The sequence below is a fragment of the Cinclus cinclus genome, chromosome 5 (assembly GCF_963662255.1).
Source record: "Cinclus cinclus chromosome 5, bCinCin1.1, whole genome shotgun sequence".
Taxonomy (NCBI): domain Eukaryota; kingdom Metazoa; phylum Chordata; class Aves; order Passeriformes; family Cinclidae; genus Cinclus; species Cinclus cinclus.
In genome coordinates, this window is record NC_085050.1 from 10,152,562 (window position 1) to 10,170,042 (window position 17,481).

General features: G+C 40.7%; 1 protein-coding gene across 1 annotated transcript in view; it reads right to left on the reverse strand.

The window, feature by feature from the left end:
* Window positions 1-1,246: 1,246 nt before the first annotated feature.
* Window positions 1,247-17,481, reverse strand: part of CPZ (carboxypeptidase Z) — a 33,903-nt gene continuing 17,668 nt past the window's right edge. The window contains exons 7-11 of the mRNA XM_062493353.1: window positions 11,462-11,620; window positions 7,230-7,365; window positions 6,043-6,182; window positions 3,323-3,422; window positions 1,247-1,602 (exon numbers count right to left, since the gene is read on the reverse strand). Of these exons, the coding sequence (XP_062349337.1) occupies window positions 1,247-1,602; window positions 3,323-3,422; window positions 6,043-6,182; window positions 7,230-7,365; window positions 11,462-11,620 (891 nt within the window). The remainder of the gene's footprint in view (window positions 1,603-3,322; window positions 3,423-6,042; window positions 6,183-7,229; window positions 7,366-11,461; window positions 11,621-17,481) is intronic.

A 17,481-nucleotide genomic window follows, 5' to 3' on the forward strand; every position in this document is an offset into this window, starting at 1 on the left:
CCAAGCACATAAATAACAGACTCCTAACTTCAATCAGATTACAACTGGCAATAAAGTACTTAGCCATGTGCAGCATCTGGTTGCAGAATTAAGATCATTCATCTCTTGGGTCTTCCTAGGAAGCTATAGCATGAGATACGTGCATGTGGACTGTGGGGTACATGCAATGGGGCTGCCTTATCTAAGATGAGCAAAAAAGTTTTTAGAACTCCTAGGGCAATCCATACAGGTAATCCAGCAGCTCCTGCAGAAAGTATATCTGCCCCAACAATCACACTATTCACACACTGTGGTGTTTAGAGGGGGAAACACAGTCTGTATAGGGAGTTCATTAACAGTTCAGGCTAAAAGGAAGTGTGAGCCTATGTGTTTCATCAAAATCAAGGACTTCTTTCTATACATATATATATATATAACCTTAAAAAATACATTGCTTCTGATATTTGAGAGATGACAGCATCTTGCAAGACCACTATTCACTGAGCTTTACTCAACTATCTCGAAAAGAAGTTTTTCTTTGATGCCTACAAGTTTCATTCCATCAATGTGTACATAGGCTCAGAACAGTGCATGATGTTAAAAACTTTACTGTAATATGTCACACTTTAACCAAAATGTCTCAGGAATTATCTCATGTATTTTTCTATGTCCACACATGTTTATAGGATGTGTGTTATTTCCCGCAGTAAAGGCATTTTCCAGTATTTTGCTAAATACATTACAAGCCTATGTTTAAATTTATAGAAACATTTAAAATTAAATAAAAAGACCCTACATTTTGAGCTATTATTAGAAGAGGTAATGAACTTAATATGCTAATGTAAAAAGGGAAAATATAAGAGTTTTCTGAGTATTTCTGAATGTTGTTTCTATCATGTTATCATTAATGTATTAAAACATGTACAAAAATGCATTAAAGGATCAGGAATATTTTCCTGCAGGTACTTAGAACCTAATAAATAATGAATGTGATGATTAACTACATGGGCAGAAGTACAGAGCATTACTAAGAAAAAAACCTGCATAAAATCTGGCCTTTGAATGGATATGCACCGTCGTCTTTAATACTTAAAAACCCACTTGAATATACTCAGTTGTGTGTGAAGAGAAAACAACAGAAGCAAGCGTGCTTGAATTAATATTATATTTTCAAATGAAACATTTAAATATTGCCGAGAGCAGCGAGGGCGTCTGGAGCGCAGTGGAAGGGCACCGGAGTGAGCTGAGCGGAGCGTGGCGATGCTCCTCAGCGCTGCTTGAGCAGCCACAGAGGTTTGTGCAGATCCAGAGAGCTGAAGTAGGACCACCACCAGGGCTTCTCCCTGCCCGGTGAGGACCCTCCTCGAGCCTCGGGCTGCCCGTGCTGTGCGTGAGGGTCAAAAAGTTCCAGCGGGTCGTAAGGGTCGTAGGCGTCCTCCATGGAGCGGCGGAGGAGCTTGTTGGGCCAGGCCTCCGCGGGCCGCAAGACGAAATCCACCCTGCCGGCCTGCTTCATCCTGGCAGGGATGGTGACCCTCTTCATCACCCGGCTGTACCCCGGCGCCTGGGCGCTGATGATGTACGTCCCCGGAGGCAGGAGTCGCCAGTAGTCTCCATCGGCGGCTTGGGAAAGGCACAGGCACAACAAAAGCGAGCTGAGGTTTAGCCTCGCAGCTCCTGCAGCTGCACACGCACCCGTGGGCACACACATGGCTCAAACAGCGAAGGGGCGGGCCGTGGAAACAGCTCAGATTTTGAAAAATATTTGAAGGCAAACTCTACATGACAAGAAGAGACTTTGCCTGTGAAAACCTGGCCCTTGGGAACTAATGGAGTAAAATTCACATACAAAATGGCAGTAACTGCTGTTCTTGTATTACAGGGAAGAGATGCTTTCCTTCATGCTGCTTTTCCCAAGGGTACAAGGAATAACTCCCAAAGAAATTAATTTAAACTATGTGAAACTTAAGAAAGTGAAGTCAGAATCCAGGCTGCAATGTATATACATGCATACATATATATATATAATGTCTAAGGAGCTAAGAAATCCCTCTTTTTATTAAATTATATTCAATTACTTTGCAGACATTCCTTCATGTAAGGCTATGGAGTTGGAGCTGCAGCTGGTATAAATTGTCATTAGTGTAAAATGGTATAAATTGCCATTAGTGTAAATTTCCTCCAGCTGAAGGTTAGACCCTGCAGGCAAAAGCAGCGAGCTTTAAAACTGAAAAACTTATTCATCATTTTATATTTCCTTTATTTTGAATGGCAAGTCTCTTAGCTCAGTGAGTGTTGCATTAATACTATTTTCTCGTGGAATTTCTTCTTTATAACACTAAAATCAAAAAACTTTTTAACCATATGACATTTTTAACCCCACCTAACTCAGAACAAGTACTCTTTCCTACAGTGGAAACATATTTTTATTTAATTCTTATTCTTTTAAAGGTCCACTGCCAATGGGAAACCACTGTCTAGGAAGAAGTTTGAAAAAGACCCTAATTCATGCCAGAGTCTCCCACGAGCCTCAAGAATCTGCATTATCTCCACTATTGTATCCCCTATAGTGCTAGTTTTTTTGAAAGCTGGAAAACCTCCACTACATTAGAAGCCATTCTGGCTTTCTAAATTGATTCAACAACTATCATTAAAGCAAAACATAACCATTCATATCTTCTATTTTGCACTTCTATGGCCTACCCTGTTCTCGCTGAAATCAATAATAAAAAGAAAGCATTGATTCCAGTGACAGCCTAAGAGCTCAGAACTTTATGACTGTGAAAAGTAACAGTTGCATATGCCCCAATATGTGCTTATCTGTTGGTGACTGGTATAAAGTGGACATAATTCAGTGTTCTAAAAATAATTGTCCAAAAATTGCACATATTCATGCATTTCCATATGAACAGGAAAGTTGTGGACCCTCCAATTTCTGCAAGTATTCTAGTTGTGAAAATCAGAGAGGATCCTACTGTACTACCTACACCATGTTCATAATATCTCATCCAACTTACTCCATCAAGGCTCCACATCTCCACATGCTGAGTTACAGCCTCTGAGCAGAGCTGTTGCCGTATTTCCCCAAACACTGACTTTAGTGGACAGCAGACTGTTCCAGGTGAAATTTTTCACATCAAGAATTCCATCATCCCAGAGACAGGACAGATTTAGCAGCCAGCTTGGCATGTCTCCTCTCCTCTTCTTTTAGAAGAGAACGCCCACCTAAGCCTTCAGTTTTCCATTAAGGTACCATTTCTACCAAACATGACAATACTTTTGCAGGTTAAGCTCTCAGTACTTTCACTCTGCCCCAGGAAAAATCTTAAACTAAAAATATTACCTGTGGTGACATCATGCTGAATGCCCCTGACTGAAATACGAGCATTTTTTATCGGGTTGCCAAACTTATCAGACACAATTCCTTTTATCCCCCGATGAACCTGGTAAAGCAAAGCAAAGGAAAGTTAGACAGGAGTCACTTAATACAATACCACCTCCTCATCACAAGGAAACCTTTGCAGAGAGGAAACAATTGTCAAGAAGTTCAACCCATCTAGAGGCTCTCAGGAGATAATGCCTTTTCAGATCATGTCCCCTATTTAGGGAGGTCCAAGGGGACTGAGGGAAAGGGATAATGAACCAGAGCTTTTTTGGGATAGGTATGTGGCTCTGCCTTAGAGACCCTTCTCTGCACAAATCACTGACACCTCATGGTCTGACCACAGTATTTAAGGATTGTTTCTGAATGTCTGCCCTAGACACAGAACCACAAAGAAATGAAAAGTTAAGGCTTTCAAAACCTGATGCACTGAACACAATGAGAAAGCATCACTTCATGTACTTGTGACTCATCATCACTCTGCTGCCTACACTTCACTGCCTGTCAGAATGTCATGAGAGCAGTGTGTATGATACCCATTTTCCCTTCTCTACAAGCACAAAACTGAGCTGCTTGAGCTGTTGAGAAATGTGCTTGGTGACAAACTAAAGAGCAATGTGAATTCTGTCATACAAGGAGATGCACAAACAGATGTATTGGAATAAAAATGAAACAAAACAGAAAAAAAAGTTCAAAGTATTTAAACATTAATCCTCTTAAGGTTCTCTTTTTACAGAGTTCCATATTTAAAATATTTTATATCAGGAAATCTATATGACCTCTTTAAGTGAAAAATAATTTCATTTTGATTTTTTCTCTGAACAGCTACAACCAATTTGAGATGTTTACTTCACTTCACCACCTTCTTTTTTCTCTTCCTCTCACTTTCCCTTCCCTTTGTCATAAAAGAAGAAAAAACCCACAAAGCATCAAAATAATGGGAAAAAACATATGTGCTTTTCTGTTGGAATATAAAGATGTTAAAAAATAACCATTAAAGTATCCAACTTTACAGTAATTGATAATAAAAAGCTTGAAAAAAAAAAGTTTAGACTACTTAGAGCGGTTTTTGAGACTGTGTTATCACTGTTCTTGTTAAGCAGCTGTTCCACACTGAGTGAAGCTGTTCACTGGAAGATTTAGGAACAACTCAGTATAAGGATTTGAAAACTATCCTTTATAATGAAACACTGCAATTTGCTTTGCAGCATGAAATTGGGGATTTATCATATGGATAGAGAGTAAATATGGTCAGAAGAGTCATCTCAGACTCAAATTCAATTTACAGTGTAGACATACTCAAAGTCGTATGACCTCATCCAGCTTCAATAATAATTTTGCAATTATAACATGACAGGACAAAAATGACAAAACTGAAATTTCTTTAACAATCTTTCTTTAGTTTGCTTTGGTAAATGTACTGTAGTTAATTTTTCCTCAAATCCATGTAACAAGTTAGGCAGGGTGTTTTGATATTGTTTCTGATGGGGGGAACAGATCAGCGTTTAGGAAAATGAATCCTACTTCTGTGTGCTAAGGCAAGTAGCTTTGTACACACACCAAACAGCCTGGTATATATCAGAATAAGAAAAGTTTGAATTGGTTATGGCAGACTTAATCCTTATCGGGGGTAATTCAGTCATCCTTATCTGCAAAATTGTTTTGCTTACTGTCCTGCATTTACTCAAAAAGCTTTCCCGGCACACACTTCTACAGTATCTCACACTATAAAATCTTTACATCTTGAAGACTTCAATTGCAATATATATGGATTTAACCCAGCTCCATTTGGATTCACTAAAGCTCATTTTCATCAGACAGCTGTAAAATGAAATGAGTTTGGTGGTCTGTACTGTAGACTTTATTGAATGATAATTCTTACCACAAGTAGCAAGAGGATGCTTAGAAGGGCCATAAAAACACTCCTAACAATTTTAAATTACTGCATACTCTATCAAAACAAGGCATGACAGAAAGATAATCTACTAATGGCTGAGAGAAAGATGAGCAACTCCCATTTCTGTGCTCACTTACTTATTGTCAGTGAGGTATTTGTTTTTGCTGAGCTTAAAATTGTTATTAAAAATGACATTTAAGTGACATCTTTTAATGCTCAGAGACACAGAGCTCTTCCTTTAGAAGATGTGGCTTCAGATCTTTAATAACTACTTGCATAAAGAAATCAAGGTGGAAAGTGTGTAAATGACATTTCTAGCAAGATTTTAGCTGAATGTAAATTTCTTGCTGTGGGACTTGGGACACAAGAATGGAATATGCAAAGGAAAATTTCAGGAAGTTCTCTGGAGAGCAGATCTTGCTACTTTAGTCTTCAAAAGCAAGGTTGAGTTATACTTTTCTGAATATTCAGTTTTTCTCTAATGTTAAATTCTGGACAGTTGATGAATAATGCTGCCCAAAGTATTCACAGGATATTCCCTTTCTCACTATTTTCAAGGCCTTTGCAGTTCTCAATTTCAATCTCAATCCCTTCTTCAGCATAGACAAAATACCACCTGTGTGTCCTGCTAGACAAACTGAGGCACTGGGGTCCCTGGAGGAGCGTGGTGATTGATTCAGCATCATCTTGAGAGCTGACCAGGAAAACAGTACAGAAATTACTTTTGAAAGAGAATGAAAAAGAAAAACAGAAAGAAAAAAGGTCTGTATAGGTGGAGCAGTACCATTTCCATGTAATTCAGAAGGGCACCTTTGTTTTCATGCCAGATTGTAAACAGTTCTTCCTCCAAAGGAAACTTTTCACATCCTACCTCCACGGTAACTTCAAAGCAATTTGTGTGCAGGTAATTAAAATCTGCCATACCTGTAGGTTTAAAAAGAAAGAGGAGAGCTCATGAATAGCCATGTAGCTTTTAACTGGGCTTTGCTGCTGCAGACAGCTGAATGCTGTCCCCATGGATGTGGGTGATTACACTGTAAGAAGTGCTTGCTAATATATAAAAAGTGTTCAACAAATTCAGAATTCAAAGACTTGCTTCAATTATAAATTAACTAATGACAATGACACAATTTTACATTATTATTGACCTGGCCAAGAAGTAGTAATACAGCAATAAAGATTGGTTAATCACAGTAATTGTATACTTGGCTGTATCAGAGGTGATGCCAAGGGTGACCAGAACAGAAATGACCTTTTGCCATTCTTATGTTCAAAACTGTTTCTGTACAAAAGATATGGGATATAATTTTGGGAAGAATGTAAGTCAAAGAGATCTAATTCTCATGCATGCCCCAAAGATTTCCAAATGTCCAGTTTCAACATAATTATTTGGGGATCCAGCTGAGTCCTATTGGAAAACACAACCAAAGCACTGCTGAAAATTTATGAACGCTGATATTTTATCCATGCCTGTATTGAAGGAATTCTAAAGAAAACAAAATACTATTATTGGGGAAATCAAATTAACAATGGAAGCACAAATGAATTTGGTGATTGTCTCTGTTGTAGTTTTCCCCCAAAAAAAGAATTTATTTAAAAAGAGAAAGCAGCACATGCATAGTCTACAAGATGGATTCAGGCTCATGCTGCTAAGGAATGAGAGCACAGCATTAAGCATTTATTTTTACATGTCAGATTTAAAAATAAAAATATCATATGATATAACAAATTTGACCCTTGCATAACTTGTTAATTTTCCTCAAGTCCCATTGGGCTTGAATGCATCCCATGTTATCTGCATAAAACATTACCAACACAGATTTTACTACTTAAATCCCTACAAATTATGTTTTGCAGTGTAGGACTTTAACCAAACTGAAATGAATAAATTAATTTTGTTCAAACCTTGGTGTCTTACAAAGGTCACATAGAGGTTTTACCTCACTTGATATGATGGTAAAGTGGTTTTACCTCCAGTGAAGCTGTACCACTCAGCACCATTTATAATACCCCCATGTTTGACAAAATTCCCACCACAGCGAAGTTCGGACCGGTCCGAGATGACGGGGTGTGCATCTGCATAGGCTTTAGCCAGCATTTTGAACACCTGTAACAGACAGGATTGAAATATGTTTGCCTTTACAAACTGAAAACTTTGCCACTGCTGTTATTAACTATTGCTGTTGTGAGGTCAGACAATGAGCCACACTGCATCGTCGAGACTGAAGGAGGTGATGAGTTGCTCTGAAAGGAAATTTCATTTTTCACTAAGAAATTTTGATTTGTCTTTTTCTCTAGGATTATTCTCTTCAACCAAATATATTTATCCAGGGGAAACTTTTAAAATACCAGTGGATTTTTTTTATACTTGGCTTCAATCTATCACCTCTAGCAGGAGCAGAGGACATTTTTGGCTGTCCCAGGTTTTCAAGTTTTAAAGTTGAAATTTAGGCCTCCTTTAGGTTTTGGTTTAGGTTTTCATATTTTTACCCCTTAAAAAATACCAATATTACCTTCAGTCCAACTAAATCTTCACCCTGAATGCTGCTGCTTAAAATAGTCAGTGTCAATGTGCTTTGCACTTATCACTCACACAGGAAAAGCTGCCAGTTTGATCTCAGAGACAGCTGCTTATGTGTGGGGCAGAACCATTCCTAAAAAGTGAAGGATAGGATGTGGTGATGTAGGATGTCACCAATGATTTCCAAAGAGTGTTGTCACTGATGAAGAGCAGAGCAGTCACCACACAGAAGGGAACAGTGGCAGAACATGTAGTGAAGACAGAAGAAAGAGCAGTTATCTGAAGAAACCATTTATTTGAATCATGTTCCTGTCCTTCTCCAATGGTTATTCCAACTTTGTACAAAAATCCTTCCTCTTCTTTTTGCTTATTTGAACCTCATCTGCTAAGGGTAGACTCTCAGATTTCAAAATTGAAATTACAGCAGTTATCAGATGGTACGTGTTCCTAATATTCATCAACATGAGTTTCATTCCACATTGCTTAAGACAACGTATGCAAGGAGTTTGGTGGCTAAAATTAGTTTTAGAAGTGATCGTAAAACTTTATCCTAGTTCTGTCATCCAGGATAAAGACCAAAATGACCAAGCACACAACATTGATTGATATTTGTAATTGCTTCTAATAATCACATGGCTGAGCCAATTATAGGATCAGGTAGGTGACCAAGGAAAGATGGAAAGAGTTTAATGTAAGTGTGAAGACACTTTACTGAAATACTTCTGATGACCAGAAACTAAAATTCCAGACTTAATAGAAAACGATTTTGCAACTCCCTTAAGTTTCTATGTGTCTAAATATTGCTCAGACCAGAAAATTAAGTGTCCTTCAAAGTTTTGCTGAGAAGAAATAGATGTTAATTAAATACATTAAGAAGAACTTTTACTGGCAATAGTTCAGTGCCAGGCTCAATATCTTTAATTTCTACAGGAATTTGGGTCCCAGTTCTGAACCTTCCATGGAAGGTATTTTATATAAAGTTTAGAAGGTTCTTATGGGAGTTAGGAGTATGAGCCTCACCTTTTACAGAGGCATCTGCAGATGTCCTATTTCCAGTGACCAAGCCTCTTCTTGTTTCACATCAAGAGGATAAGGTTTTTGCCTGGCCACTAGTTCAAGTGAAACACAAGTGGTAGTGAGAAGAGAAAGTGAGAATTCCAAAAGCAAGTGAAATCTACTTAAGAAGAAGAAGGGGAAAAAAAAAGAGTTATGCTTAAAAAAATAAAAAGTTGCTGGATAGCAATACATTTGTTATCACTTAGGAGTGATAAGTATCACATACATCACTAATGTATGGACCTCAAGGAAACTTAGATTTTTCGGTATAATACAGAGGAACAAAAAGGTGGAAAACAGAAGAATCCTTGCGACTGTGGTAGTGTGAAGTTTCACTTAGTAAAGTGAGGTCAGTGCTGTAACCTCAGCCAGAACTTTTACCCCACTGACTGTCACGGGTTGGGTTTTTCAGGGGGAGGGAAGGGAGTGTTTCAACTCACCAAAGAGAGTAAACTTGATTTGGTGTGGGTATTTCTGCTCTGGTAAGCAGAGGCATCAATTCAGTTTCTTGTGCAACACAAAGAGTTAAAACATCCACTCCACAGACCCCAAAATATAGGAAGTTTTTAATTAGGTGGGCTGAACTAGATGCAAGAATGTCAGTGTAAGGACACGGTCCAGCTCTGAGACTCCTTGCTCTCAGCCAGCACTGGTCCAGGTTGTGGTGCATGTCCAAAAAGAGACTTGAAATCTGCAGTGTCTTGGAGCAGAGGAAAGAGCAGATCCTTGTGCTTCCACACATGCACCTTGATGGACACAGGGAGGTGGAAGCACAGATGCATTTTCAAATGAGGAAACATGGTTTGAATATATTTCTCAAAATTTGATTTTCTAATACCTGGCTATCATTTACTCTGCAGCATTTCACCTTTGTCTGCAAGTTTCCCCTTGCACAGCAAATGGAGCAGGTCAGCACTCAGAGCAATGGTCGTGGCCAATGTATGGCAGATAACCAAACTGCTGTATTTTGGTATGCAGGCTCCCTGACAGCAGCAGCTGTAGATCACATTACTTGAATGTAGGGCACTTCACAGGTACAGGTTTTATATCTTTCTGTGCAAAACTGAAAGTGATACTGACAGCGCTGTTAAGGTTCCTGTGATGAGTCATTTGCAAAATCAGCTTTTCATTGAGGACATCCCCTACCCTCCCCTGTATGTTCTAAACTTTCAGCTTGGTAGCCAAATTCCCAGACTTTGCAGTCACTGACTGTGCAGCAGTCACCTGTATAGGGTTCCCTGTCTTACTGTGTTGCAAGCCAGGAGTGCCATTAGGGTTTGTCAGCTGTGCACTACAGTGGGATGGAGCCCTTTGTGTGGCTGTGTCCTCTCACTCAAAATACACACGCTGTCCCTGAGTGGAAATGATGGAAGTACTGCTGTACTTCCATTCCAGGGGTGAACTGCTTGATAAAGCACACATGGAGATATTCCTTCACCACCTGTGCATAGCATAGCCCTAGCCCAGGCAGTGGGATGTAAAAGCACAATTTTATGATTTCCCCCAATCCTCAGCAAGAGGTCCTGCAGCTTGCATTAGCACCCACCAGATATTTCTTATGCAAGCTTTTTGCTGTGCAGTGCCTGGTTAATTTTACTGCTAAATCACTTGCATACACACATAGTCAGCAGGCATTGTACAGCTCAGAAGAAATGGATTGATATAGAAAATGTTTAACAGTCATACATCTTTAAATATTTAATACATGTTAGTGAGAACTGTCTTTTCAGAAGAAGTCAGCCTAGAGATATACTCAGAGATAAAGGATGCTTCAAGTCAAAGATCAACTTCTGACTATTTTCCACTGCTCTTTGTTTATATAAAGAACCACTGTTCTTAAGAGGCCACAGACATTTTTAGCACATGCTAGAAGGCTGAATAGCTGGCTGTTCTCCTAGTGGGCATGTCAGCAATGAATACTAGATTGAGGAAACCAAAGGGAAATAGGAAAGATGGCAAAAATTTTCACAGAAAATTTACAGTGAGTCCCAAATGAGAAACTTTCCAGGGACTAGAGGGGGAAACCGATCCCATTCATCTGACCTGGAATAAATGTTACAAGGCTGCCACCATACGGCAATGAGTCTTTTTTCCCCCACTCCTTATAGATTCCACAGGAAAATAACACTGCTGGTCAGGCTTGTTCCTTTTCTTCTGGAAACCACTGGTAAAAATATCTCAGCCTACTCCCTTTAAAAATTAAAACCTGGATTTTCCCAATCTGTGCTTTATGAAATCATATTTGGTCTCGCAAAAGGTAGGTAAATCTTTCCAAACCAAGATGATAGTGTGTAAACAATCCTACATTTAAAGTACATTAAGTAAGTGTATAAATCAGAGTCACATAATATTGAGAGTTGGAAGGAATCCACAAGGCCTCTGTGGGGATTGAACACATGACCTTGGCATTATTAGCATCAGCTCTACCCAAATGAGCTGATATCATGCTACATATATGTATATAGACTTCCATTATGTATATACATACGTTATTTATTGCATATTTAATACATACAAGCATACATATACACACATGTACATGATCTAAATTAAACTTTGTTATTTATTAAAAGTACATGATTCCACAAATGGAACCACATCCTAACCCTGCAAAAAACAATATTACCTTCTCATCAGGTGTAGGGGAGAACATTTTTTCTTCCATAGGATGCCTTGAATAGTCATAAGGATAGGTCACAACCAGCTCACCCCCATGGAGGCTGGCAGAGAGCACAAATGGGATAGATCTCAACCATTTCATGACTGCTTTTGTCTCAGGGGCCACCTGAAATCCAGGAAAAAAAGATACAGAAACTCTGTGACTAGCCATTCATCCAAAGGGATTTGATCCTGGGCAGGATGAAGCCCAGTGGAGAAAAAACTGTGTCAATAGGAGAATGTTGAAGCTCTTTGGCTCTTCCACCCCAAAAGTTACTTGGGGTATAAAATCAGTTTTCTCCAGAGAATGGATGATACACATTATTCACTGTGGAAAAACTGGAACAACAACAAAGAAAATTGTAAGAAGAAGAAACTTTTCATTACCAGGACATTTTCAGATATTATGGCAGTACTTTAGTCTGGAAAACTTGTGGCATTTTTTTTCACTACTTACTTAACTCCCTATCTAATTTCATTTCTGAATCAGCAGGATTGACTTTGAATGGATAAACTGGAATTGGGGGATAAATTTGCAATTCTCAACACTTGTTGAAAATGCATTTGCTACCCTTAAGATCAGGTTAATCTGTAAACAAATGAAAACTAATGCAGATAAAGCACAGCACTGCCTGTGTTTTACCTGCAGTGAACTGTGGCAGGTAAGCAACCAAAGGGTGGCCAAGGGAGAGGGCAGCAGACTCCAAGAGATGTTCAGGAGCCCCACATGCAGGAGGCTCCTTCAGCCCGTTTCTGAGGAGTACTTTGCGGACCCGCTCCGGTGTTAGCTCATTCTTAGGGATAACAGTGGCACCTGGTGGCCGGTCCCTGCAAGCCCGGACTCACACCAGTTCCCCGGGACAGTTGAGGTTCTTTTCCTTGCAGCTGGGGGAAGTCACCTGGGGAAAACCTGAGGAGGGCAGAGGCTGCTCATCTGGACCCTGCACCACTGCAGCTAAGCAGGTTTTATAAAAATAAGAAATATCTGTTAGATTAATTTAGTCCAGCATCTATTTAGGGCTGCTTTAGGGATTGCTTATCACCCTTGGCTTTTACTCCATCAGCTGTCAGGAGACCAGGCAACCAGGGAACCTGAGGGCCAAGTGACTAATAGTGCACAGAGAAAAAACATCCAGAACAAACAAGATAAAAACTACGAAATAATGTGAATAAAGCTCCTAAAGACCTACATATTTGTGTTACAATAGTAATTCCTGTTTTCTGTGATCAGTCCCTAATCTGCTATTGTTAAAAAAACCTTTGGAGATCCACAAAACCCAGGTGTGGAGCAGAGAAAAACACTGTGAAGGTGCACCATGGATGTATTATAACTCCATCAATGAGGCAGAAAGCCAAGGAAAAAGCCATGTCAAAGCCACAGTTTTACCTGGAATGATTTAATAAGATATTGCCCTGTCTGCTCCTGACATAAGCAGGAGACTACCTCCTTGCAGATGCCATAGTTTTTAACTGAGTCCTTCTAGTTTTTGGGTTTCCTTAAAATACCCTTCTGCAGCTATTGATCTGAACTAGTGCCTTTAGACACGGCAAGTGTGAAAGGCTGTACCTTGTACTAGGGAAGAAATGGTATCCTGAGTTTCCCACTGCTGCAAGGTGAATCATTAAATCAGTGGTTTGTGATTAGTATGTGAACACAAGCAGTTTGTGCCACTGATTCCCAGGAGAAACAGGTTAGGTTCATTTTCTCTATCAGCCTGAATTTCTCTGTCAGAACCCTTTCAACTTTGGCATTATAAAGAGGCAACTTAAAAAATGGGATGTAACAGGTGAAATCTGATCAACTAAGGAACACACAGGATACACTTGCACACCAGAAACCTAATCAAGGCATTTTTTTACATAATAGGGAAGGTGAAACACGGAGTTTCCAGGGAGGGCATGACAGGAAAAAAAAAAAAAAAGAAAAACCAATTAAAAAAGGCAGATAAAAGGCATTCATTCCAAAAGGAAAGGACTTTTTGCAGTTTCACACACCCACTCATACAATGCAGAAGCAGAAGAAAGCAGCCCCCAGGCTTCCTGACAAGAAACATGGCAGTATCCAAAGAATGCTATCTGCACCAAAGTATTTGTTTTTCTTGCCTTTGTACAGTGTCCTGAAATGGTCTGATCGTGATCTCCATTCCAGAAGTGCTTGGGATAGAGCCACTTCCACGTGCACCCTGGAAGTCCATCCTTTGAGCTCATCTCTTTTGAAGAGAAGACCCCAGATGGCTTGTAAGGGGATGTAAGTGTCAGTACCTGCCCCATGGATTGAGCACTCTGGGAGTTTCTCAAGGTGGCTGAGCACTGGAACAAGCTCACACCATCTAAGTCCATAGCACCAGCACTTCTGAGGAGGTTGCTGCCCCAAAATCTCATCAGCTCCCTGCCCTGCTGCAGCTACCCCAGCTCCTGCTGCCCAGCCTGACACAGCATCAGCTCTGCTTTCAAACAGCAGCCCTGGGCCTTGATAAGATGTTCAACTTGCTTCTGCTATTCAGCATTTTCTTCAATAATAAAATGCACAGTTTTATTTGAGAGCTCCTGATTTCAGTCCTTCAACTTGATCAGCCAACTGGCTAAGCAGATACCTTAATCTTAGCAGATACTGGCTAAGCATAAGCCCCAAGACAGTGCTGTCTCACAGAGGCAGTGTCTTACTGAAGGGAACGTTGTGAAAAAGCAGGAGTTTCAATGTCGCTATTTTTATCCTAATAACATTTCAGTGACATCAGTGATTAAGGCTTTGAACTGAGCATATTCTGGCTCATCTCCACCGGACGATAGCAGATGTTATCTGTGCCACTCTGGCCTTTGACTTTTCCTTTAATGTGGGTTTTGTGGCGTTTAATTTCTTTTTTTTTTTTTTCACCAGAACTTTTGCTTTTAAGTTAGATGAGATCAATTTTAAAGTACCCATCTCACAAGAACAATTCAGAGCACAACTAGAAAACAACTAAATTATTTCTGCATGAGTATAGAGAAGGGCCGCTACCCTTTTTAAACCTGAATCTCATTTCTGTCAATTGCAGTGTGATTAGTCACTGTCTCCATGGCTTTCAAAGATTCTTTTTTCCTTTTTAAAAGCAGCCAGACTAATTTTTCTAAAGAGTATGCCAGCCTCCACTGGTATAGACTTCTGAATTCTGTTTGAACCAAGACAATTGAACTGACTATATTTTAGATGAAGCCTGAAGTTAGACTGCCTGAGCCCTCAGACCACTTATTAAAATAATTCCTAAAAATGGGAACAAAGCATGCTGTAGGAAGCCAGGCTTTCGGGGAGCAGTAGTTCTGGCTGAGAGGTTGCTTTCTGCTTCCTGATCTTTATACAATGCCCTCCAACACTCAGGTAATTACCTTAAAAAGGCAGGTAGCAAACACTGTTGAGTACATGAAAGGGGAGAGGCTGGTGTTGAAACATTCCACCTAATGCTCCTGCAAGCACAAAGAAACACTATAAGAGCCATGGGTTCATTTGCCTGACAAAAATGAGGCTCATTAAAGGAAAGCTGATTTGGCAGAGCCATGGTACCATCAGCGGAGGAGAGACTAGGCTTTGAGACCACTAACTGCCAGGTTTGTGAACTCTAGGAAACTACAGTCAGCAAGAAGATTTGTGGTGCCACCAAGGCCAGAGGCCCACTGGTTCCCTCATTTGCTCTGTAAAGCATATGCATTTTGAGATTTTTCGAGAGCTGTTTATGTGAGGACCAGCTTTGGGGCCAGGAGAGCACCTAGAAGTTCCCTAAGCTTAGGTGCCCTGAGGAACACCTTGGATGGCCACCTTATTTCTTCTTTAAAAGCAAGAAAAGGTTGGCAGGAGAAGTGACGTATTTGTAACCCCAGGTCTCAGCACGCACTGCGGCAGAGCTCAGGCAGGGAGGGGTGGCTGTGTGCCAAGGTTCCCTGGTCCCTTGTCTGTGACACATCACCCAGGGCGATGCTGCAGCCGGGCCAGAGCTGTGGTGGGAGCTGTGAGAGCAATGTTAGGCTGTCTCCACCCGTGCCTCTATAAACCGCTGTGATGCTGCAGAGTGTTTAAGAAAGCTAAATACAAGGTTGTAAAAATGACTTCTGCAATTGGCTGCCTGCCATTGACCATCTCTCTCACAGGTCAGCAGAAGAACCAGGGCAGAAGCAGGACTTGGAGAGGGAGGAGGTTAGAGCCAGAAAATCCAGAGTTACAGGGTTTCTGTACAGGGCTGCACAGTGTGAGACAAGCTCACAGTTTGCACCAGACACCGTCATAAGAATGGGGGTCAAAAGACATGTTTGTCCTTCCGCAGTGTTGCCTGGGTCCTCAACACTTCACCTCTGGACACAGAGAGAGAGTAAGCACAAGGCTGGAGGGAGATGTCCATCCTTTCCTTCCCATGTTGGAGCAGGGGAAGGGTCTGAGGAGTGCTCCCCCTCAGGTGGAAGGAGAACCACAGATAATGGGTGATGAACTGACCACAGGCCCCATTCTCAGTCCCTTTGCACCACAGGGGGAAAAGCAGGTATGGAATTCAGGTGTAAAATTAAGCCTGGGAAGAAGGCAGACATGGGGGGAAAGCATTTTTAAAATTTTTCATTACTCTACTCTGATTTGAGTCATCATAAATAAAATAGATACAAATAACTTTCCTCAATCAAGTCTGCTTTGCTTCTGGTGTTAATTAGTGACCAATCTGTCCCTGTCTTTATCTCAGCCCAGGAGCTTTTAGTTACATTTTCTGTCCCCTGTGCAGCTGAGAGGGGAGTGATAGAGGGGCTTTGGTGGGCACCTGGCATCCAGCTAGGGAAACTGACCACAAGGGTGAATCAAAATATCTCTGACTTTTCTCCTAAAATCCTCTTTTTTCCCCCTCCCGGCTATTTTCATTTGGCCTCAGGCTCTGCTCCACAGCTCTCAACCCTTTTTTACCACCTGAGCCTCTGAACTCCATTTGCATTTACCAGCTCACTGTTATGTGTTATTATTCGGTCGAAAGTTGAAAACTTCAAAGCTCGTGACCTTATACCCATGCAGAAATTCAATGCCAGGGGTTGGGATCTGTGATTACATGCAAAAATAAAGTACTTGAGCATAGTTATGGCAGAAATTAGTGGTCTAATACACTGTGTATTACCGAGCCTCTTACAGCCTTGCCTCTTCATATGCACATTATCCTGAGGAAGCCAGGTGCTTTTATCTCGATTTTACTACTGTGAAATGGGGTACCAGAACACTGGGGCAGCATCTGGGATTCTTTTGGGATTTAGACCTGGCTTTAGATAAGATCACCTGCAGCAGAGTAGGAACCTGAGGTATGATCTCTCAAATCTTCTGCTAACACCAGATGCTGAAACAATTCTGTTCCCCACCTGTCTGAGGCTTTGTGCCAGCAATAAATATTGAATCAGAATATAATTAGTTTAAAAGTAAAAGAAAAGCAGAGCTCCCAATACCTGAACTACTGATTCAGCTTTCTGTGATCCCTTTTTCAAGGGCAGCTAAGGTACACTTAGCATTGTGCTGGGGGCTGCTGGGCTGCCAGCAGCACAGGTAGGGCTGAACTGTGCATTCCTGACATAACATTACACAGAGCTTAGTGATGATGAGTGTGAGGTCCTGTAGTGCTGCCTCCATCCTGCTCCCACCCTGCTCCAGCAACTTTCCCTTCTTACCTCTGCAGCTTGACAGGGTGTTTCCACTGCTCTGTATGCTTACAGTCATTTATAAACATCCTCTTTTAATGGAAGATGACACCACACAGCAGCCTTTGTACATTTCCCATGGCACAAACTCCTATTGCATCAAACCTGTGCAGCGCTTGGTGCAATGACAACCAAATCCATAAAGTCTTTAACAGACACCAGAGTTTAAAGCACTGATGGTGAATCATTACACACTTGTGACCCACTCATAATAGTCATTATTCTTAATCTAAACCAGCAAAGTTCATATCATCCACCAATTTTCCAAATGATTTGTGACACCTGCCTCTTTGGGCAGGCCTA